The sequence below is a fragment of the Sminthopsis crassicaudata genome, chromosome 2 (genome assembly GCF_048593235.1).
Source record: "Sminthopsis crassicaudata isolate SCR6 chromosome 2, ASM4859323v1, whole genome shotgun sequence".
NCBI lineage: Eukaryota > Metazoa > Chordata > Mammalia > Dasyuromorphia > Dasyuridae > Sminthopsis > Sminthopsis crassicaudata.
This window is the reverse complement of record NC_133618.1, coordinates 544,640,376-544,665,907: the sequence shown is the minus strand read 5'-3', so window position 1 is coordinate 544,665,907 and position 25,532 is coordinate 544,640,376. Positions and strand designations below refer to the sequence as shown.

The following is a 25,532-nucleotide window of genomic DNA, read 5'->3' as shown; positions in this document are numbered from 1 at the left end:
TACCAATTATTTCGTGAAAAAACCCCAAGAACAAAGAGACCCAGGGAACATCACTGTCCAAAGCCATAGCCTCCAGATCAAAGAAAAAATACTGTAGCAACCACAAAGAATGAATTCAAGTACTGAGGAATCAGTCAGTGACTTAGTAGTCACCACTATGGAGGGGAAGAGAATTTGGAATGACATTCCAAAAGTCAAAAGATATGGGCTCACAACCAAGAGTAACTTACACAGCAAAACTAAATATGGGAGGGAAGGTGGGGGTGGAAATAAGATTGAAGACTTCTGAGCCTTCCTAATAGAGAAGCCAGAGCTGTGGATAAACATTAACTTGTAAGAAGTGTAGAGAGATATAAAACAATTTTTTGGTGGTTTGATTGGTATGATTGAATAAGCAAATTACTTTAGATAGAATTGTCATTTTTTATTATATTGACTCAGCTTTCCCATGAGCAAGCAATATTTTTTCAGTTGCTTAGATCTGTTTTTATGAGAAAAATATTTTATAATATTTTAAAATTCTGCAAATATTTTATAATATTTTGTGTTCATACAGTACCCAGGTGTATCCTGGTACAAACTCCCAAGTATTTTATATTGTCTGCAGTTATTTCAAATAGAATTTCTCTTTCTTTTTGCTGGATTTTGTTGGTAACAGAAACACTGGTGATTTATGTGGTTTTGTTCTATATTCTGCAACTTTGCTAAATTGTTTTACCTAGTTTCTTTTATTGATTCTCTAAGATTCTCTAAAATGCCATCACACCATCTACAGAGAATGAATTTTGTTTCCTCATTGCCTATACTTATTCTTTCAATTTCTTTTTTCTTGTCCGTGTTAGCTCGATAATCTCTAGTGTAACACTAAATAATAGTAGAGTGATAATGAACAAACTTTCACCTATTATCTTTTTGAGAAATGATAAAAAAAAAAAGATTACATTAAAAAAAAACAAAAAAGCAGGAATCTGATATGTGTGCACCCTCTGACCCTGATCATCATTAAGTTTTGGAGTGAATCTAATTAGATAAGGCCAGGGAGTGGTTCTATTATATCTTGAGAATAGTGGTTCTATTATATCTTTTGTTTGAAAGAGGGAAAGAGCAATGGACTGGGAAGGAAGGAGGGTTCAGGAAGGAAAGTTAGATTAGTGAAAATTATCTTATGTAATTAGGGGTTTTAGTAGATATCTATATAAACAAGGAAGATGGGGGGAGGGGAATGGTTGACACCAGAACCTCATCTCATCTGAAATGGACAGACACACACACACAGCTGAGCACAACTATATTTTGCAGTGAAATAGTAGAGAAAAGAAAGAAGAAGGGGAAATCAGAGGGAAAACAAGACAAGCATAAGCAAAACAAATTAAGTAGTACAAAAAAATTGATATTTTTGAGGTACCAAAGGATAAAAATATGAGGGGGTACCATAAATTAAGCAATGAATAAACAAGCTATGGTATAGTAAATGTGGTGGAATACTACTGGGCTAAATTCTTATCAATGTAACAACCAATAGGATTCCAAGGGATAAATAATGGAATATGCTTTCTCCACCTCCTGATGGATTAAGAAGAATGTGAGATTATTATTTTAGGAAATGGCAAATGCAGAAATTTATTCAGAATAATATGTTTGTGTGTTTGTAATGAGTTTTGGTTTTCTTATGTCCTAAATGAGGGTTTGGGAAGAGTTGGGAAGGCAGGGGTTATTTATTATTTTGTCTTTGTATTTTTAGCATCTAGATTATGGCCTTGGATATAATAGGAATTAATAAAATACTTTTATATCAGATTGAATCATGTCTGTAAATAATATCACCACAAACACATCAAATATTTTATTTCTTTGAAAAGTTTACATACAGTCACTGGCAGTCAATGTAATACAAAAAGTGCAGAGCAAAACATTCATCAGTGGTGAAAAAAGAGGATCAAATTCAAAGCAATAAAACTTAAAAAAACAAATATTTAAGGCAAGAGTATTGGTAAATTAATGAATATAAACCTGATTTTTGCATAGTTTAACATGACACCCATGTCATTTTAGAATAAACCATTAGTTTAATGACTCAAAAATTAGCTATTCCTAAGATACAGATAAAGATATCCTAAAGATAAAATAATATGGTATCTCAAAGTCATAATTAAGAATTTTTTAAAGAAGACAGATTGTATACTTTATTGCAATGTTTCTTTATGCCTTTAGAAAAAGTATATTCATTAGTACAGAAAATTTGTTCAAAAATGCACATTAAGTGATAATTTTCTTCATAGGAAAAAAATGACAAAGACATATATATAGTAACATAAAAATTTGAATTGCTTATTTTCTGTTTCAGAAACAAATAGTGGTTAAACTCAATTTTTGAGGACACATAAATAGTACTCTAGAGGAGTGATCCATGTAAAACCTACTTGATGACGGACAATGTAAAACTTTAAATCTCCATTACTTATGAACAAAAACAAAACATTATCAAATTCTGTACATTAGTTCCATTTTATTTCATTATTTTATGAGACAGGTGACATAACAAATCCTATAAATGTAATAGTTGTATTCCAATTAAATTAAGAAAGCTCAATTTCCTTTTTTTTTGGAAGGCTTAATAAACAGTTAGCCAGATCAGGCTGAAATAAAAGAATGTTGTATTAACATGATCACTTATTCAAAGAATACTTTTCTTTCTGATAATCTGCTGCCAGTTTTCTTTGGTTTTAACTTATATGTGGTGAACTGTATGAATTTAATACCTCCTCTTAATGAGCATTTCAAAAATATTTCTGATCATGTGATAATTATTGTTCACACTGCCTTAAAATCCTTTATATATTTTTTTAAATAATCATCTTTGGGATACTGATAGACATTCAATGTCTACATTTATAAAAATATTTCATATCTCTAAGCCATAAAACAAGTTAAAGTGCAATATTTTCATATACTAATAACTTTTTCTGGGACAGGCATATACGGTTTTCCTCAATGTATGAATTACATTCAACATGGAAAAGAAAATATAAACCACTCTAGAAGCTAATGCTGCAATTTATCCCATACCCATTATATTACAAAGAGAAAAAAAATATCAAAAGAAAAACATAGGCTAAAAAAATGTGATTTTCTTAATAGGAAAAAATTCTTGTCAATTTTCATTTCACAGATGATTTTTGTTCACCATGTACTTGAAATTTATCTCACTCAATTATTTAGAATGACCAAATAAAATTATCAGTATCAAACATTTATCTGTTGTTTAAAACCATTAAAGAAAACAACAATCATTTATAGTTCTTTTCTCAAGTTTCAAACAGGATTACAATATACAACCAGACCTGTTGTTCCTTGTCAATTTTAATTTATTCCCCCCATTCCAAAAATGGAAAAATCTTAAAATAAAGACACATCTCGAGGTATTTAATGTACTACTCAATAAAGAAGTATCTGTATATGTGTGTGTATAGTAAAGAGAAAAAATAATCTACCAAGTTCAGTCAAAAGGTTTCTTACATGAAAGATTATTTTGGTTACATTCTTCCAGAATATGATAAAAATTCTGACTTCTCTATAAGACAGCCATGACATCCAATTCATTTCCAACAAGATCAAGATGATAATGGAAGAAGAACATCAACCCAGTATCTGGGAGAATAATTAAGGTAGCATGTACTACCTAACTAATTTCAATGATGATTGCTTCACCAGTTTTTGCTGTTGTCTTGTTGATTGAGCATTATCAATGGCATTGCACGCTCTCTGTAAAAAAGAATATTACGAATTGGAAAAAAATAATCATAAATTGTAGAAATAAAGACTAGTGAAAGAGAAGAGAATAAACAGAAGAACTTAGCCATGTTATATTTGACAAGATTTCAATATTAATTTTCCTACCACACAGACATCTATACTTCAAAGGGCAATGACTAATGAGTATGGTAGGAGCTAATCAAAGTTTTTTAAGGATAGGAGAAACCGGGACTTCTCTTTAGAAATGAAAGAATAATGGGGGAGAGCAATTTCAGAGGAGACAGATTAAGGTTACATGTAGACAAGTAGTTTTTGCTAGGGAAACAGCCACCTCTTCATCACAGATTGGAGTGATGGACATAATAAGTGTATCAGAGACATGTGAAATGAGAAGAAAGGAAAAAGAGGGAGCTTATAGTATGGTATACAGCCTCAGTTTTTCAATAAAGTATGAAGTGAAATCCTCAGCTGAAAGAGGAGCCTGTGGGATTTGAGCAAAGAAAAAAAGATCTAGAATAGGTGCTGTGGTATATGGGATAAAGAATTGATTAGAGAGGAACAGAAGGATTGCTTTATGGCAATGGGGGCCCAACTGAGATTATGTAATTGTAATGGATCAAGGAAGCCCTGTCTTCTTATTTCCTATGGCACCAATTTGGTTGTGGATGAAGATCCCATACCTTTAGTTAGAGATAATGTTGGCAATCAAACCATATCATTTCTGCATTCAGCAATGGAGAAGGATTTCTTCTCACATATCATAATTATCAGTTTATATTGCTTTTTATCACATATATTTATTTCTCATTCTTGTCAGAATTTGTTACAGCATAAATACAATACACTCTTTTCTTAAAGGAGATAGGTCTCAATTTTATCCAAAAAATGTTAATTTCTGGAGAAAAAAAATTTGACTCAAAATAAAATCTTCCAATCTTTAAATACATTTTAAATACGTAGAGATCAAAATGTAATTTACATACAATTTTAAGATATGTTCCTATCGATATACAGTATCGATCTTTTAACAAATAACTTTGTTCTTCAAATCTGTCAATATTTCCATGGCAATCATAAAATCTGAAATCATGGTCAAATTGAGATAATGAGATATACAGAATCCTCATACTCTAGAATTTTCCTCATTCTATGTCTTTCAGCTGTCCTCTCAAGACCAAATTATAAGTCATTTAAAGGCCAGGAACCTTTTCTTAAATAACTTTCTGTTCCTATATTATGTAATACTCAGAACATGGTCATACATTGATACAATAAACATTTCTTAATTGTCTGCTATATGCATGACATTAACAGCAAACAAATTATGAGCATTATATGGGCTGAAGCAAATCTAGGATGACTTGTCCCCAAGTAATACTGCTGGGAGTCAGAATCTGAACAGATAGGCAAGCTAAAAAGTGGAAAAATAGGAAAGAGTGTTTCAATTGCACACTTGAAATCATTGCTAGACCTCTTATTTCTGGCGAGTTCCAAGTCTAGTTGGCAAAAAGTCATGCAAGGATAATTCTAAATGTACCTACAAAAATTCTAACAGAAAGCATTATTGTTCCTGCAAGTTAAAGAATAAAAATTCACTAATTGAACAACACTAATAGATTTCTTCTCTTTGCTTTTCACTTATAAAATCTTTACATGATTTACCATTGCTATTGTTGGATTTTGAAGATAAACTTTTCGTAGACAAACTTGATTGACATTGTCCTTTCTGTGGAACAAGCCATGATCCTGTTTCAAAAGAAATGACAGAAGAGAAACAATTCTGGCTAGGCACAATAAAACAGAAAACAACCCACAACTTTTAAATGGATGCTTAAATGCCAACTCTATTTTCTACTATGTTTTCAGTTCCCCAAGATATTAATAATTTGGAGATCTCACTATTCTGCAAGACTGAATCTTGGTCCTCACATTTCATTAGCACCTTCTGCTGCTCTGATTGAATCTTATGACTGGCGGCCATTAACTATAGGGTCCTATTTAAAAAGGAGGCCGAGTCTTTTCCACCAGTTACTTTGTGTTTGGACTTTTCTATCTTGTCCTCCAACACCAGGTACCTTTGCTCCTTTCTTCCTGCTTTTCAGTTTTGTTTTTTATATTGTCTCTTCTCTCATCAGATTATTTACTTACCTTAACTGAGATTTTTAGGAGATTTTTATCAACACTTGGAGGTAATACAAAATCTTCAAAAGGGTGCTGCCATTCTGTAGACATGTGGCCTAAAATCTCCACTTCCTTCACAAAGAGTACTCGCCTATTAATAAAGTTAAATAGAAAAAAAAAGTGATTAATAAAATTAATCTTTCTCCTCATATAAGCTATGTTGAAAAATAATATAGTCAACCGGTCACTGACCAGTAAAATGTATATTGCAGTTGAGATGAAAGAAAATTGATATTAAAGAAAACTAATATTAAAAATAACCTAACACTTTCAAAGTTTACTCCTTGCCATTTTTTCAGTAATTGAAAAGGTGCAATGTTTCATGGAACTACACAAAAATTAGCAAGCATAACATTTTAGACAAAAGGAGTTTCCAGTTTCAACTGTCTTATTCTGGAAAAATATGTACATATGTCATTACTGGCAGCACTCTGGCTAGAGAAATCAGATGGGCAGAAGCCAATTTTTTTTTACCTGGAAAACTTTTTATTTTTTTGCTTCTTTGATTTTGGGAGTTTTTTTTTTTTGTTTGTTTTTGTTTTTGTTTTTGTTTTTTTAGTGAGACAATTAGAGTTAACTTGCCCAGGGTCACAAAGTTAATAAGTGTCTGAGGCCACATTTAAACTCATGTTTTCTTGACATATTCCATCCACAGAACTACTTAGTTGCCCCCCAAAACTGTGTCTTAATAGCCTTCATATAAGAAAGAGGATACTTTCTAGTCAAGAAAGAACATGTAAAATGTCACAAATGTTAAATATGATTAGATTTTGATGCCTTAACATTTACTACAAGAAAACAAAAATCCATCAAGTTCAAGAAAAATACTGTATAGGAAATGGCCTTTGATGTAAACTTTCCATGATACAAATATGGAAGAATGCAAGAATCCCTAAAAGACCAGGGGACAAAATGAGCCTAAGAAAAAGCTGGTGAGTTTAGACATTCTCTCACCAAATTTTCATCAAAAGTGGTAGCTGGAATCTAATGCAACTTTTGTCTTCTATACCTATTCAACTTTAAAACTATAAAATATTATATAGAAAATTTGAAAGACATAAAGAAAGTTCACCCAAATCAGATACTGGAATTAATCTCAGGGAGAAAAACAATGAGCATCTCTGTTCATTTATTTCAGAAAAATAAAACTCTCATAAAGATTCTAGGACACAAATAAAAAGAAACAGAACTGACCTATAAAAGAGAACACCAAGTATTCTAAACATAATCTTACATTTAAATGTGATGCTATAACTACTCATTTTATGAATGTTGAAAGTTAGGAGACCTAGGTTTCAGAATCAGTTCTGCCACTAATTAGATATATTGGATAAATTATTCAACTTGTCTAAGTCATAATTTCTTTTTCAGTAAAATTATGGGGTTGGGTTAATGATCTCTAAAGGTGAATTCTGGTTCCAGAGTATATGAAATTTTATTTAAATTTGATATTAATTAAGTCTATCAATCATTAATTTATATTATTGTTCAATGTGTGATTTATTCATTAAATCATTTATTGTATTTATTAATTTATTTATATTTTAATTCCACTTAAATTTTAAAATGCAGTTAAGCCAACTATTTATTCTTCCAAAATTTCCTTTTATGTACATAGTTACATTTGAAGAATGTCATTTTACCTATTTGTAACCACAAGATTCGCATTTTTGCATGTAGGAATGGCACAGTGGTACTGGTAAGTTTCACCATCCAGCTTTTTTATGTGATTCTGAAAAGAAAAAAAAATTCAAATACAAGACACACATGCTTGCAGTTATCTCCATTTACTGAAAAGCAGATATACTCATTACACTGAAAGTTCTAGAGTTGAAACATCAATTCCTACAAATGATATCTGAACTAATATTAGCATAGGAAGCTAGGGAAAAAAACATCCTTGTATGCCCTTTGCCAGTTTTCCTTATTTCCTATACAAATAAATATTTACAAAAAGATTTACTAGCACCCTTTCAACTAAAATACATTTTCTTAAGTTTTAACAAATGACCAAATTGATTTTAAAGGACTAATTAAGCTCTGATTACAGAATACCAAAAGGAAACACTGTAGTATTAGATTAACAAACAACAGGAAAATGGGTATATCTCGGAATTTCCTCATCCATAATGCAAAAGGCAACATATTTCATTACTTTAATGTAACTATAAAATAAAAGATACATTTGTAGATTATATATAGGCAGGATTATATTTACCTGTTTTTTTTATTTCAGATAAAAAGTACAATGACAATATTAATGACAATGACAGAATTTCTAATATTTTAAAAGTTACCATAATTTTTTTTTTTGCTAAAAACAAATATAAACACAAGACAATCCAAATAGAAATAATAAATACAGAAGAAACATTCTTCTGGATTCTTTCAAAGTCACTATTACATGTAATATATGCACAGTCACATTAAAAACTGAGAAACTGATCATTTCAATAATCAAATTATCACAGGTTATTAATTGGTATATATATATATATATATATATATATATATATTATGAAAATAATGTTAGGTAACTAATTTCAAAATACATAGAATTTGCAGTTAATAAGCAAATAACAGCTTAACAATTTGTAAACAAGTAACACAAGTCAAATATCATAGAAACACACTATATAAACAGGCAGCAAGATTATTCTACTCATGTCATTTTCTAGTATCAATTCTTCAGATGCCTGGTCCAAGTTCATCCTTAGGCAATCCAAAACTCCATCCAGGAAGGAAGGAGATCCATTTTCAGAGAGAAGGTGAAGTCTTATTTCTCAGAATGGGTCTCAAATTAGGGTATAATTGTCATACCAAAAGTCTGTGTTAGGAATTCCCTTGAATACCAATTCTTGGATAAAATCATTTTACATTTGTGCTAATTTTTCTAACTGGATAAGTTACTTTAATTTTCTAGATTTGAATTTCATTTTTGAAATAAAATTTAATATGTATGATACATTCAAATTAAAATGCATATTAAATTCTAACCATTTTCTATCTTGCTTACTTATATTAGCTTACTACTCTAACTTTTATGTTGGTAGTTGAGCTTAGCAAAAAAAAATTAAGTATAATTTTAAAGTATATGACATTATATTCAAAACAGAAATCAGTTTCTTTTTTGCTTTAATAAATTCCACTGGCCAATATGAGAATTTAGTGCTTAACTATATATGTTTATTTCAAGGGTTTTTTGCTTTCCTTTTTTCTTTTCCAGTAAAGGGAAGGAGAGAGAAAATATTAGAAAGATAAATAAATTAAATGGCTGTTAAAGTGAAAAAGAAAATGCAACTAAAAAATCCCACACAACTGTAGCATTTAGATATTTCAAATGAAGTTATTTAGGCATATTGTCCATGAATGGCTGGTAAGTTAGAGATTAGATCAACTTCTAAGGTACTAATATCCAAAATTTTTCTTACTTCCATTCCAGAAGAGTAGGAAGTACTTTGGAAGATTTTTTTTCTTTTCAAATTAGATTAAAATATGTAACAAAATTTGCTATCCATCAATGTGAGAAAATCATTAATTATTCTCATTAAGCAAAAATAATATAATGGGGAAAAAGAAGACATGAAAGTCATGAGAAATATCTAATAAATGGTTAGAAAACGACCTAATGAACTTGTGGTTAGTATCATACTATTAATAATTTAATTGTACTTTAGTTGCTTCATTAATGTTATTTTCACTTTATATAAAGACATATACATATATGTGTGCATGTGTATATAATATACCATAAATTCCCTGAGGGCAGAGACCAGAGGGCAGTACTTCTTTTGTATCCCCTTCAGTATAAGATATATAGGTAGACACTCAATACTTGGTTACCTGATTGATTATTATAGAGTGAACAAAGGAGAAAACTCTAGTTTTCCTAGAGGACAAGCTTGACCAATTGTATTACCAAGTTATCAAGTCCTCTTCCTATTTATATAATATAAGGGACTCTAGAGTATTCTAGGTTTTATGATATTAGCAATATTACTTATGAGTAAACAATATATTACTAATGAATAGAATTAACAAGTCCACTGATAAATCAAATAGGAATACATATTTATTTGCCTAGAACGTTTAAAAAAAGAAATGCCTCTTAATTATTAATTAATTTACAATTAATTAATAATTATAATTATTAACTTCTTATAACTCACATAAAGAAGGGAAACATAAGATAATATGTATTAATATAAAAATTATTTAAAGTATTAAATAAACAATAAGGTAAAACACATGTAAGAAAAGGGATTTCTAAAGTTAAATTCCATCAAAAACTCAGTATACCCTAGGAAAGAAAGTTACCTTAGACAATTAATGGATGATTTAAGACTATAACTCAAATTTGTATCCATCATTTTCACAGAAAATTATATGAATATACATATACACAGCTGTTTCCCAAGCTCTAAAGCATCTAAGAGAGTCTTTTATTTCCTCCCTGGGTAACAATCTTAAAAAAAGCATACCCCAAATCAAGATTTGAGATCCTAATACTCATTCTACACAGGTACCACATATCATATCAATGTTCATTTAAAATTTCAGTCTAACTTTTTAAATTTAGGAATGTATTATAGACATTGGAGGTAACAATGCGTCATTTTACGGACAGAGACAATGTGTACAGAAAATTGCAGTGTATTACGGTAAAGTCAGGTGGCTCAAAGACAACAGATTCTCTTCTAATAAAAATAATATATTGGACCAGATAATTTCAGATGAAATGTTAGGGAAAAATACCACCACATTTCCCTGATCATGGATGCTAATTTTCATAGAGGTATATTATTCATGAATTGTTACCAACTGTATATGAGGCAAGAGAATAATTTTTCTAAAATCAAAATGGGTCTTAAAAGTCCATAGCTGGTTTGTAAAGCACAGAAAATTACGAGGAGTAATATATGGAGTTACAATAATCAAGACCAAATATTCTGTGCCAAGTTGAGACTATTTTGAAAAAGTTTGAGTGCAAAAAAAAAAAAAAAAAAAAAAAAAAAAAAGGAAAAAAGGTGGTCATATATAGAAAGTTCTAGAATAAGATGAGATTGGTGTTTACTTTGTCTCTTAGCTAATTGTCTTAAATCTTCAGTACAATTTGATTTGCAATTCATCAGCTATTTATAATTAAAACAAATGCCCAAGATGATACACCTATAACTCAACAAAAGCTAAGGCATTCTGAGAAATAAAAACTGTGTAACAAAAGTGTTAGGACCTCAGAGTTAAAAGAAACACAAGAATGATTCTAGTTTTGTTTTCTATATTGAAGTTTCATAGTGTTCACATGAAGAGTATTAGAAAAGATGAAAATTCTAAACTTGAAAAGCAAAAGCCCATCATTTTGGAAGCTCAATAAGGCTTTTCCCCTACCTAACTAAAGAATGTAATATTTTAAACCATGTCTTACTGTGCTTCAAACTATTTCTTAGTGTTGCTATTTATAACAATAGGAATCAGTTTTCCTAATACTTTTATTTGGTGTGTCAAATGCCTATAGACTAATACTTAAAAGTTGAACTGAAATTAAGAGTCTAGAAAACATTTCACTGAAATTGACCCTCAATCTAAGTACTCCATAAGCAGTAAATTAATACCACAGTATTTTTTAAGGATGAGACCAAGAAGTAGTATGGGAAATATTTACTCCTCTATTTCCAGTTCTTGCTGTGTAGGCAGAAAAAAAGAAAGATAGAAAATAAAGTTAGAAGCATGCAAAAAAAATAAAAGCACAGTAACTTACAATAAAAAAAAAACCGCTAAAGGCTAATAACATTACAGATTCACTTTCTTTTGAGGACAAAGCTGGTAGCATTTGCAAGACAGTCATATTTAACACATAACAAAGGTAAAGCTTGAAAGTCAGAAAAATAATTTAAAATGTTCTTTAAGAATCAAATGAACACTCATTAACTGAAGAGTTTGCCCGCCCTAAAAGTGTTTCATATTCCATGGCTTTTTTTGAAACATTCTTATTTTTCCCTGTTCAAACAAAAGTTTTCCAAGCAGACAACTGCCTATAAGCTCCCATTCATAGGGCTGAGTTAAATAAATACCCCCAAAAAATCCAATAATCAGGAGCCAACTACAAGGACAGTCCAAAGAATGTAGTACAACACAAATTTATTTGAAATCTAAAATTATAAACATAATTTTACATGTCCAAAAAACATAACAATTACCTCAAATAAATCATGACCTTCAGATTCACTTCTGTCATATGGTCTTATGATCCCATCTTCATGAATCAGGCGAGGAGGGCGGAGACTAGATACATCTTCAGTTGACTCGGCTGCCCTATATGAACAGAGAAGAATAAAACAAATCTGGTGTGATAAATTTAGAGTCTGGAGGACTAACAGGCACACCTGGGATGTGTGACCTGGGTAAGTCACAGTGCCTGGTGCATAATAAGCATTTAGTAAATGCTTGCTGACTAACTGAGCTGCTTCATAGGAGCAATGGACTCAAGAGTCTCTAAGGTCTCTTTCTCAAGAGAGGCACATTTATCTCCATCCCTATGCTCTCTAGTGTTTTTCTAGTGTATTTTTTCAAAAGCTGTTTGTGCATCTATTGAGATTAGATATTTTGTTACTGAGATGGTTGATTATGTTAATAATTTTCCAGATATTAAATCAGCCCTGCATTCCTTATATAAATTCTCCTTGGTCATAGTGTATTATCCTGCTGATAAATTGCTGTAATCTCTGATAATTTATTATGCTTCAGCTGAAGTGGAAAAAGCAAGGGTAGCAATTCTGATCTCAGATAAAGCAAAAGTAAAAATAGATTATATTAAAAGAGATAAGGAAGGAAAGTACATGTTGATAAGGGTACCAAAAACAATGAGACAACCTATGATCTATGATTAACATCCTCTTTTAAACACCAATAGTCTTTAGAAATAAAATGAAAACATAACAGCAGCTTTAAAGGGGAATGGATAAACAATTACAGAAAAGATGATCAAGGACAGAATGACGAATACATACAGATTCCAGCATATTAAAAAAAAAAATCCTGAAAGACATGTATTTTCAACAGACCAATAAATATTTCAGAAATAATCCAGAAGGAAAAAAAAAACATCAATTAGCTATTGAGCTTTGTATGTTCTCTTCCAAAAGATTATTTTTATTGAATTTTTAATCTAGTTTGTGTTGCTACTGACTAGAACACAGTCTTAGAAGTTCCCCTTTAATTATCACAGTAAAACTGGATCAGAAGTACCTAAAGTACTTCACTCTCACCTCAGAACAGTGTACTCTACAAAGATATAGAATAGATAAACTAGTGAAACACTATACTACCTTTGTACACCACCATGGAAGGCAACTTGACATAGTGAAGAAAGAGCTGGTCTTCTAACCTGGAAGACCTGCATTCAAGCTATGTCTTTCATATCAACTACCTTTATGACCCTGGCTATCTCATCCAACATTCAATGACTAAGACTGTACATTTCAATGTTTGGGGTAACTCTTAGACTCGATGTTGCAAAATCAGCCAGGCCTCCATTGGTAAAAAGATTTTCCTCATGAAGAAGCTCCACATACTAATAAAATTAGAAGCCCAGCCAGGTCTACCACAAAAAGTATAATCATAGTTTTAATCTGCATTTTCTCACATATATTAAAATGTTCAAGCATCAGGATAAAATAGTGTTTGCTAATATATTTAATTCCTTGTTATAAAAGCAAAAATCTTATTTATGCATTAGATACTTGAAAATTCAGGGCTTTATTTAACTGTAGTCCTAGTGGCTAATAACTACAAATCTGAAAAAAAAAAAAAAGTGGTTCATGACTTCAGTCTTCTTTGCTTCATTTTTAAACACATGAACCAATAAAACATAAATTTTTTTTTTTGCTCTATATGACTTTTGTCCACACAACTACGTACAATCAATCTTCTTATTAAGAAATCACACTCTCCTTTAAAACTTTTTTTTTTTTTTTTTTTTTTTTTTTTTTTTTTTTTTTTTTTACCTCTGAATTCCTTGGAAGGTACTGCTGGCCATATCAATGATGCCACCAGTTGGACGAGCAACAGCACCCACAAGCCCTTTTCCAATTCCTTTAAAGAATCCAGCTGCTCCTTCCTTTTTGGCTCCTTCAGATCATAAGAAGACATTAAGATCTACTTTACTCGACTAGTTCAAAAATACAAGTCTGTATCCACAAAATGCAGAATAAAATAATGAATTCCTTATTTAAGCAAACTTTTAGAAATGAACTTTATGAGATAAACATTTAGTCCTATTAGGCAATAAAGTCGAAGAATCCAGCTCTGAAATATTTAAGAAACAGGAAATCTGCCTCTTTAGGCCTCTAACTTTCCCTCCTTTTTTAAAGAAATAGAAATAAATGATCCAGAGAAGAATTATCAAAGTTCTGGACATTGTCACACTTATTTTAGTAGCTAACGCAGAAAAAATATATATAAAATCAGAATTAATTACTATTGTATGCTCACTGAATTTCTAGCTCATGGCAGGAGAATAATCAAAATTTTCTCAGTTTGGAACTAGCTTCAGTAAGTAATTCAAATATATGAAAGTGAAATTTGTTTTGTTCACAAGGTGCAAAGGTGTTTCTAACATGGTTTATCAAAGAAATATTTTCATCCTACCTTCCATAGGCTTGGTAATTATTCCAGTCACACCCCCTACAACTCCCTGAAAGAAAAAATAAGTCAATTAGAGATGTCTTAACTTTAAATGGCCACTAGAGGTCTCTGCTGACCATTTTTAAGTATCTATTTTATTAACAAGTATTATTTGGAGATAACTCCTAATATTAAAGTTACTTGGTATTACAGAGCATGTCTCCAATAAAAATGAGCTCTTTGATATCTGATGTTTAACATCAAACTGTAAGATTTTGTAATAAAGTACAACAATTGAGTAAATCTAATAATATAACAATTCATCTGAAAATACAAGCAACATTCCACATCTACTGCACCCCCCCCAATATGTCTATTTCTTAAAAAATTAACAAATCTATTTTTATTCCATAGTATTTATCACTTTACTGGAAAAAAGAAAAATAAATTTCTTATACTAAATATTCACAATCAAAACAAATACCTCAATATACTGTGATTGTTATAAATTATATATAACATATACACTAAAATGTTCATTTATCAGTATGAGACTTAAATTCATCATTTCATTGTAATGCTCCTATTTTCTCACAGTTCCTCATTTTTCTTTCTTTTTTTCTTTTTTTTGGTCTTTGCTACTCTGGGACAGAATCTCAAAATTGTTTTAATTTGCATTTCTCTATTAGTGGTGTGGAGTGTTTCTTATTTAGTTGTAGTTAGTTTGAGTTCTTTTCCTTGAGAACTGTATATATCCTTAGACTATTTGTCAAGTGGGGAATGGCTTTTATCTTATGAATTTGAATGAATTCCACATATGTTTTGGAAATAAGACTTTTATTAAAAGCATTTGCTACAAAGATTTTCCCCAGTTGTTTCTTTTTTTCACCTTAACTTTATTATATTTGCTTATGTAAAATTTTTTTTAATATTTTATGTACTTAAAATTATCCATTTTATCTTCTGTGAGCCCCTCTAAAACTTTTTTTGATGATGGATTTTTTCCTCTAATTTGTTCATATGACCTTTTCTATCTAGAATACATACCCATTTGGTGCTTGTTTATATGAGTTTTATATTTTACAAAGAAATCAGACTTTTATTCATTTCATCGCTGTTTCTTTTCTGTTTGTTATCTGGTAGCATCATAGCATCAAATCACTGCCACCACCATCATCAAAATCCTATCTGCCACACCACTGTCACAAATGAAAAAATTAAGCCACCATGTGCTTCCCAAGGGTTTGCTTCTAATAATTTCCTAACAGTGGTCCTAGCTCTATATTTTGGAGTCTTGCCTGAGAAGCCTTATACAATGCATATACAATACAAGTTCTATAGCAAGTTCAGCCTTATTTCCTAACACAAACTCTAGATTAATTTATTAAATCCATTTACAAAATGAGGATTTCTATTGCTATCTTCATATTATTAAATAATAGCAAGAAGCAAATTCAATAGCGATCCAAAATGAACATAATACCCTCAGGAAGCCCTTTCCTCCTTTGGCCAGGCTATCTCCAAAATCTTTAGGCTGACGGCCCATCTCTTCTCGTCGTTTTTGCTGATATTCCTTGTCCATTGTAATTGCAGCCAAACCTTTCCCAACAGAACCTGTTATTCGGGACACAACCCCTGCTGCTCCTCCTAGTATAAACAAAATGAAGTTTGGTTATTTTTTAAAAATCACACACATAAAAAAGTCATGGTTCCTTAAATGGTAATATATGATAACCTAATTTGAAAATGGTCTTCCCATCTCACGTTTAGCAATATGCAAAATTAATTTATTTGGAAAATAGATTCATTAGGAAGAAAAATAATCTAAAATGTTATCATAGAGAATTATTATTTTTAAATTCTCCGTTTTATGGCATATAATTATGCAAAATAGTTTTTGATAATTTTTTGTTTCTGTTCTGTTGCGATTTCATTTTGTTATTCTTTATTTTGGTAATTTGGGTTTTTTGTCTTGTTCTTTTTTTTTCAGTCATTTTACTTACAAATGTAATCTTGTTAATTAAAAAACAGCTTTTAGTTTTGATTATCCTACAGGTTTTTTTTAATTTTACATTTGATTTTCTACTTTAATTTTCAAGATTTCTATTACCCTCGTTTTAGATTTATTTTTTTATTTTCTACTTTTTAAAGTTTCATATTTAATTTTTTGCAATATATACAATTTGCAATATATACTTAAGTATTTATTTTATTTTAAATATCTGAAATATCTGAAAGTTATTTTTTATTTTTATTTTACCTACATTCTAGAAATTTTAGTAGGCTATCCATCTTTATTATTCTTATATAAAGTTATTGGTTTTTGCTTTGTTCTTTGATCTATCATTCAGCATGTTATCTCTGTCCCCATTTATGTTTGTCTTTTGGTCATATACCCTATTGTCACCAATTTTTGTCATGATTTGTATGTGGTTAGATGTACAAAGAACATGTTTAATATTTCTGCTTTTCAACTTTCACTTAAAATTTCTCTGGCCTAGCAATATATATATATATATAATTATGTGTTTAATTAAAGTGCTATGTGACACTAACAATAAGCATTATTATTATTATTATTTGTTTCCATTCAGAAGATGCCATAGGTTTTTCAGTTCAAAATTCTCCAGTAGTTTCATTTAGTTCTATATTTTTTTAATCTAACCTTTTGAGAATTACCTGGCACTCCGCAAAATGCTGAAGTCTACTACATACTACATTCTCTTTTTAACTGACAATTTTCATTCATGAATTTAAGTGATATTCTCTATATTTATTGCTTTTGGCATAATCTATGTTCTGAGTAGCATAATGAAATATCCTTGCTTTTCTTTTGATTTTATCAATTTTTTGTCAATTTGTTCCATAGATTGATTTTAACTCTTTTTTGGACTAAACTGATAAGAGTAAATTCTGTGCACACCCTCCCCCACCCATCTCTTAACATTATTTACTATGTATAACAGACTGTTTGATATTACCCACTCTGCCATTTTCTTTAGTTTTATTAAACTATATATTCAATTCACACTTAAAAGTATGATTAAACATGTGTATTCTTTCATTTATTTCATATTTATTTTGTCCTTCCTTCCTTCCTTCACCTTTCTAAAACCAGCTTCATCTTTTTTTATAGAATAATATTCTATTACATTCATATACAACAGCTTATTCAGCCATTTCCCAATTGATGGACATCCACTCCCTTTTCTGATTCTTTGCTACCACACAAAGAGCTGCTACAAACATTTTTGCACATGTGGGTCCTTGCCCCTCCTTTATGAGTTCCTTGGGGTACAGACCCCAGTAACAGTACTACTGGGACAAAGGGTATGTAGTTTTATAGTCCTTTGGGCATATTTCCAGATTGTTCTCCATAATGGTTGGATCATTTCACAACTCCACCAACAATTTATTAATGTCCCAGTTTTCCCACATCTCCTCAATATATATCATTATCTTTTCTTGTCACCTTAGCCAACCTGATTAGTGTGAGGTGGTAATTCAGAATTGTTTTAATTTGCATTTCTCTAGTCAATAGTGATTTAAAGCATTTTTTCATGTGACTATAGATAGCTTTAATTTCATCATCTGAAAATTGTCTATTTATATCCTTTAACCATTTATCAACTGGGGAATGACTTGTATTCTTATAAATTTGACACAGTTCTTTATATATTTTAGAAATGAGGCCTTTGTAAAAAACACTAGCTGCAAAGATTTTTTCCCAACTTTGTACTTTCTTTTTAATCTTGTTTCTGTTGATTTTGTTTGTGCAAAAACATTTTAATTAATGTAATCAAAGTTGTCCATTTTGACTTTCAAAATGTTCTCTAATTCTTCTTTGGCCATAAATTCCTCCCTTCTCCAAAGATCTGATAGGTAAATTATCTCTTACTCTCCTAATCTGTGTATGGTATCATCCTTTATGCTCAAATCATGTACCCATTTTGATAATATTTTGATATGGGGCTGTAAGATGTAGATTTATGCCAAGTTTATGACATATATTCCCAGCAATTTTTGTCAAGTAATAGTTTTTATTCCAGAAGCTGGAGCTTGGGGGGGGGGGATCAAATACTAGGTTACTATAGGCCTTGACTATTATGTCATGTATATCTAATCTATTCCACTGATCCACCACTCTATTTTTTTAAGTACCAAATGGTTTTGATGGCTGCTACTTTATAATATAGTTTTAGGTTTGGTACTATTAAGCCACCATCTTTTGTAATTTTTTTCATTAATTCCCTTGATATACTAGACCTTTTGTTCTTCACGATGAATTTTGTTATTTCTTTTAGTTCTATAAAATAATTCTTTGGCAGTTTGATTAGTGTGACACAGAACAAGTACAATAATTTAATCAGAGCTCATCCCACCAATAAGTAATTAATATTTTCCAACTATTTAGATTTGACTTTATTTGTGTGAGAAGTGTTATATAATCGTATTCATATAGTTCTTGGGTTTTTCTTGGCAGATCTATCATACCTAGGTTTTCTAGTATTCTATATTAACCTCCCCAGTTTCTTTCTTCTTTATTTTGTGGTTAGATTTGTCTGATTCTGTGAAGGTAAGATTGAGGTCCCCCTCAGTATAGGTTTGCTGTCCATTTCTTCCTGTAACTGGCTTAAAATATTCTCTAGGAATTTGGCTGCTCTACCCTTGGTGCAAATACATTTAGTATTGTTATTACTTCATTGTTTTTGGTACCCTTATCAACATGTACTTTCCTTCCTTATCTCTTTTAATATAATCTATTTTTACTTTTGCTTTATCTGAGATCAGAATTGCTACCCTTGCTTTTTCCACTTCAGCTGAAGCATAATAAATTATCAGAGATTACAGCAACTTATTAGCAGAATAATATACTATGACCAAGGAGGATTTATATAAGGAATGCAGGGCTGATTTAATATCTGGAAAATTATTAACATAATCAACCATCTCAGTAACAAAATATCTAATCTCAATAGATGCAAAAAACAGCTTTTGAAAAAATACACTAGAAAAACACTAGAGAGCATAGGGATGGAGATAAATGTGCCTCTCTGTATCAAATGTGTTTCTTGCAAATTCTGTTTTTTTAATCCACTCTGCTATTCACTTCTGTTTTATGAGTTTAATCCATTCACATTCAGTTATGATTAACAATTCTTTATTTCCTTCCATCCTATTTTCTCCCCTATGCTTTTGTTTTCTCTTTCTACTCTGTTTTAACCCACCCTACCCACTACCTTATCTTCTATTACCTTTTCTCTCTTCTCTTACCTTTTTTCCTAGTATTTCTGCCCTCGCTCCTATCCTAGCCCTCCCATTTCTTTCCTCTTTCTCCTCCTATTTCTTTATAGGGTTTGACAAATTTCTGTACCTAATTGAATGATTAAATTATTCTCTCTTAGAGCCAAAACTAATGAGAACAAGCTTCAGACAATGCTCATTTTCTTCCCTTCTTTCCCTATATTGTAACAGGTCTTCAAGTGATCTAATTTGTCCCATTATACTACTTCCTGTTTCCTTTTTCCAGTACAGACCTTTTTCTACCTTTTAATGTCTTTTCCTTTGATGTCATCACATCAGAATCCATTCATAACTATACCATCTGTCCAAGTAATTCCCAAGTCTGTCCATCCCAGTAACAGATACAGTTCTCAAGAATTACAGATATAATTTTTCCCATCTAGAGATGAAAACAGTTTAACCTTTAAATAATATAAATTTTCCCCATTTACCTTTTTATGCTTCTCTTGAGTTTCATGTTTGTAGATTAAATTTTGTATTTAGTTCTGATTTTATTAAGCCATATATTAAATTCACACTTAGAAAGTATGATGAAGCATGTGTAATTCTTTCATTTATTTCATTATTTAAATTCCTTTTCCTCTTTTAAGTCAATACTGGACCCATGGGATATTTTGTTCATCCTATTATTATGGTGTTAGTTCAACCTGCCTTCAAGGAGCTCTAGTTTTATATTCCCTGACTACTCAGGTTTCCCTTAGGAACTAGTATATCCCTCTCCTGGGATAGGATGCTATGCAATTTCTTTTTTTCAGAGAAGGTGGTTTTCCAATGAGTAAGTTTTCCCATAGAAATGTCTTTTAGTGACATCTTTCACCTCCTCAGCCTTACTTATTACAACTCAGATCCTTTTTTAACTTTCAGTGATCTATTTTTGTTTTGCTTTTAGCTTATATATCAAGTTCTTAAAAGAGTAAACCTGGGATAATAGATTTTATTATTTAATCTTTTCTTGAAAACTGTAAATTTACTTTTATTTTGCCTCTTTGGGGTCTTTACAAGATAAATAATTTGCTCATCTTCTTTTCTTTTGATAAAATGTCTTAAATTCCTATCTTTTTCTTCATGATGAGTAAGACCAGCTTTATTTTGACTTAGCTAGAGTGCCTTTGTTTTATGAAATGTATTAATTCATTTTCTCTGGCAATTTCTTATGAATGTGTTTTTATGTTTATGAATGTGTTAACTATGTTTTTCAAACTTTTATGCAAATCTTTGTTCTAGTTACTTGCAAAAGTTTTCCATTTTGGAAACTATTAAATTAAACACTATTTGCCTTGGAATTAAAGCTTTTTTAAAAAACTAGAAACCATTAAATTAAGCAATTAAACATCATTTATATCCATAATTTCTGGACAGGTTATTGGTATTGCTCCCTGAAAATTTATGAGCCTTAAGTCATTTCAATACAAATTTTTTAAAGGTCAGTCAATATGTTCACTTAAGTTTGCTGTCTTTTGCTTCATGTCTGCCAAATCATCTGCTTCAAAATTCTATTATAACTGTTTTGATTAGAGTCTCTATCACATATTATAGTTTCCCTATTTTATTGCTTTTTTCTGAATAGTATTTTATTTTTCATATTTATAGTATTCATATATATAGTATAGTATAGTATAGAATAGTATTTATAGTTTTCAACATTCATTTTTGTAGAATTTAAAATTTTTTTTCTTTTCCTTATCTTCCTCTCCGAGAGCATATTCTTTTTATTCTTTAAACATATTTAAAAAACTGATCTCTAACTTGAATGTATTTGTAATGTCTTATTTAAGTTTTATTTTTGTTTTATTACATTCGGGACCTTCTTACTTGTCCTACGACCTTTGGTAAGCCAACAGGATTTTGTCAACAATTTGCTTGTTTCCTTTAAGTTGTATTATTTGCTCAAAATATCTTTTGTTTTAATCATTCTTCTGTTTTTATGATCCTTTCTACAGAGTTAGGTTTTCATTCAAGCTCTTTTAATTTTCTGGTCTTTTTACAGCTTTTCTCTTCTGCTCCCTTTTATTGATGCCTTTGGAAATCCTCTTTAGTTTTTGGCTTCTCCTCTTTCTGTTACTGCAAATCTACCCTAAAGCTAGGTTTCTAGTTTCTCAAGATGATGGATAAAGAAACTAACTGGACCTAGGTTCCTTTTCTGAGTAATTTCTGGAGCAGAGAAGAGTAGTGGGAAGGAGAAAGGATGTAGAAGATCAGACTCCTGAGCCCCTTTAATCCAGATGATGCTATCTTTCGTGCTACTCTGTGGATATGAGAGTCAAATATGGCTCTTCTTCTGGGTTGAAGCCTCCTTTTTTTCCTCACTTTTCCACCAAATGGTTGGGCAAAACTGTCTGTTTTTTCTTTCAGGACTGTTGCCATGAAGGATTTGTGAAATAGATGCTTGGAGTTGGTTGGAGGTAGGAACACTAAATGAAAGTATCTATGTATTTATTAATGAGCATTTAACCTTACATAAGGTATTTTGCCTAATTGTCTTGTTGATTCAGCTGAAACTACTTTATATTTGAATTAACAATAATCATAATAGTAAAACTATTATTAAAAGCTAACATATCTTATATATGTTAACTTAAATGATTAATGTAATTCATTTATTATGAGGTTTTGAGTTAGAAAAGTTTGTATTAAGCAACTATTTGGCTATTTTGCTGGTCTCTCTAAAAGGGATCACACAGGAATAGTGATAAGAATCACAGGCTACTGTCTTAAAACTATCATTCACTTAAAGGCAAGAAAATAAATATTTTGTACCCAGAGATACTAGAAGAAAGAGATCCTCATTTGATTAAATATGAAAATTTTATCATAAGATAGAATTTAATGACTTTTAAAAATAAATATGAAATGACACATACCTACAGTGTGTCCAAAGAGGCTTCTTACTCCAATTACTAACCCCTCAGCAAATTCTTCAGGCCCTTGAACAGCTCCCTGATTTAAAAAATTACATTTTAATGTCTTATATTTTGATTTAACAGCTTCTATTAATACTTTAAGAACTAATAAAAATATGTATATTTTTTCCAGGGATAACCTTCAAAAAAATCTTGGAAATTCCATTTTACAACATACTTTAAACATTCTTTTCACCTATCTTCCCTCTCATGAAAGAAAACTTATTGAGTATATGTTATGATCATAACACCATAATCTCTAAGAGAATTTTGTCAAACTCTGTGAAAGAACTAAAAATGTCAAATAGCAGAATCAAAGGTTTTAACATCATATACTTTTAAGCATTCTCTAAAGAAGAAAGCATAAGAGATATAATTCTTACCTGAAAAAGCCATTTAAAGTTAAGACTTTTAAAGAGAGAAGCTTTAGGAAAGTTGAAGCAACATAAATTAATATGAAGACTCAGAATGTAAACTCAAATCTGATATATCAAAAATTCATTTTCTCCAATCATCTTCTCTAATCCTATGCTATCTTATAATCTTTAGAATGGAATTCTTAGCCTACAGCCCACAAACTTGGTGCTTTAATATTCTGAGAACTACATGTATTTCAACATAATTGAATTCCTTTGTAATCCTATATATTTTATTTTATACATTTAAAAGCATTACATTTAGAGGAGATACATAGACTTTACCACATTGACAAAGAGGGGCATAATACAAAAAGGGTTTGAGAATGCATACGCTAGATATATGTACTAATAACTCCTTTAAAAAACCCAGGGATTGGTGAAAGCAAATTTAAATCTCTCTAACCTTTTGAATGCTTCAATAATTCAGTCAAACTTAAATGTTTGGTTTGAGAAAAAGGTAAAGTAGAAATTCAATTTCACTATTTTGGGAGTCAAAATAAATAGAATGAAAATACCTGAAAAGGTTCATAGAAGAGTGCTTCAACACCTTCAGACAGACCTCTAATTAATCCAAACGGATTTCCAAGTACATCTAAGCCCAAAACAAGGACATACATCTGCTTCAAAAACTAAAGAAAAAAAAGAAAGATTTAATAAAGGCTCTGTGGTTATTTATTTGTTCAATATTAAAATAACATTAACACTTTTAAAACAACAGTATTAGTTAAGCTAAATATTATGGCTGGAGGGAAAAGTAAGATGTGCAATATTTGCAAATCAGAACAAAAAGGAAATGGAATGGCAATACTACAAATAAATATCTTAATATTACATTCAGTAATATTGAAATAGTACCTAAGAGGCCCTAAATAGTTACTATGTGTTCTTGAGCACAGACTTAATACTAGAATAACCTAAGTATGCCTCAGTCTTCTCTTTTATTTTTTGTACTGAGTTAGAAGGATTCTTCTTATATCTTATATCTAGGTACTATTTCTATACTGAATGTAATATATAGATTCTCTTCAGGTTCAAACTATTGTCAAGAAGCTTCCCTTTTTGATTCTATAGAACCTTAAGAGCCTGAGGTAACCAGCTTCTACTTACTACAAAAAAAAAAATGAAGAAATATTTTATTGAAAAGAAAGAAGAAAAAGTTAAGTAAGGAAATACATTTTCATTATTCAAGCTAAGTACTTGGTACTTAGTAATAATTAAATAATGGTACTAAGTAAATAATTAGGTGGTCACCTACCCTACTGAGCAATAAAAATGGGGAAGTTTGTTCTTCTCTTGAGTCAGAAATTACCTGTTCACTATAGTGCCTGACAACACTCCACATGAGTTGATCTCTCTTGTAGAACTGATACTGAACTTCATAATATGCCAATCTGAAAAGTAGAAGTACACAAGAACTATCATCCTTAAATTTAAATACAACTGGAAACTTGAACATTTAGAAATTATAATTAGCTCTGCATCCTGGTCATACAAATTTGACAGTTTCCTACTGTATACATTTATGGATTTCTACTAATTACCATCTTAGTATTTCATTCTTATAAAAATTTTAGGAGAGAGATAAAATCTGATCTAGAGCCTAAGAAGCACTATAGCTGGAGGATATTTATCTTCACTAATAAACAGATACTAGACTAACTTTTTAGGGAAATTTCATCTTTACTATATTAATCTAGTATTTAAGATAATTTAAGCAGAACTAAGTTAAAGTTAATCTTTGTTGAATGAACTTCTTCATAGAAAGACCTTATGATGTTAAGACAATATTTACGAGCAATCAATCATTTAAGAAATGTTTACTTACATGAAAACTATGGATCTGCTAAATACAAATATTCTTATCTTCGAAAAATGACTTTTAGGAAATTCTCCCTATCTTCTGGCTCTAAAGTAACCTTTTCTAGGCTTTATTTACACTTCTTAGTTTCATGCATTTTATGCCATAGCCAAACTACACCATTCACTGTTGCAAAATTCCCACCTATTCTCTGTCATTACGTATTTGTCTACTTCATCCTTCAAGACTGAAAAATTTCTCTCATATGTCTGCCTTCTGAAAATCCTTCTTACCTTCAAGACCAAAGCAAGGAAGATGCCTACATCCTCCCACAGCCAAATGAGAAGTTATTAATTTCTCTAGAAAATTATAACAATGCCAATATTTAAATTTTAAATGTTTCATAATTACTTCAACAACCGCCAGCCATTTTACCCAACCACCACAACCCTGAAGCAGAAAATAACCATGGAAGTCTCAGCTCTTTTATGACTGGAACATTTGCTCTAGGGAATGACTGTTTAATAGTGTTTTAATCACTCACCATATCTAGAA

General features: G+C 30.5%; 1 protein-coding gene across 7 annotated transcripts in view; it reads right to left on the bottom strand.

Moving 5' to 3' along the window:
* Positions 1-1,820: 1,820 nt before the first annotated feature.
* The window catches only part of VPS13C (vacuolar protein sorting 13 homolog C), a 164,335-nt gene continuing 140,623 nt past the window's right edge, over positions 1,821-25,532 (bottom strand). For 3 of the 7 annotated variants that reach the window (XM_074294924.1, XM_074294925.1, XM_074294929.1), the window contains 11 exons: positions 24,489-24,570; positions 23,695-23,808; positions 22,722-22,797; positions 16,040-16,203; positions 14,581-14,626; positions 13,938-14,061; positions 12,132-12,246; positions 7,578-7,666; positions 5,902-6,025; positions 5,416-5,499; positions 1,821-3,762 (listed from right to left, as the gene is read on the bottom strand). In XM_074294924.1, coding sequence (XP_074151025.1) covers positions 3,676-3,762; positions 5,416-5,499; positions 5,902-6,025; positions 7,578-7,666; positions 12,132-12,246; positions 13,938-14,061; positions 14,581-14,626; positions 16,040-16,203; positions 22,722-22,797; positions 23,695-23,808; positions 24,489-24,570 — 1,105 coding nt within the window. In that variant the 3' untranslated portion in view covers positions 1,821-3,675. Of the gene's footprint in view, positions 3,763-5,415; positions 5,500-5,901; positions 6,026-7,577; positions 7,667-10,979; positions 11,617-12,131; positions 12,247-13,937; positions 14,062-14,580; positions 14,627-16,039; positions 16,204-22,721; positions 22,798-23,694; positions 23,809-24,488; positions 24,571-25,532 lie in introns of those variants that run through there. The other 4 variants (XM_074294926.1, XM_074294930.1, XR_012486976.1 and 1 more) reach the window with 3 other exon arrangements.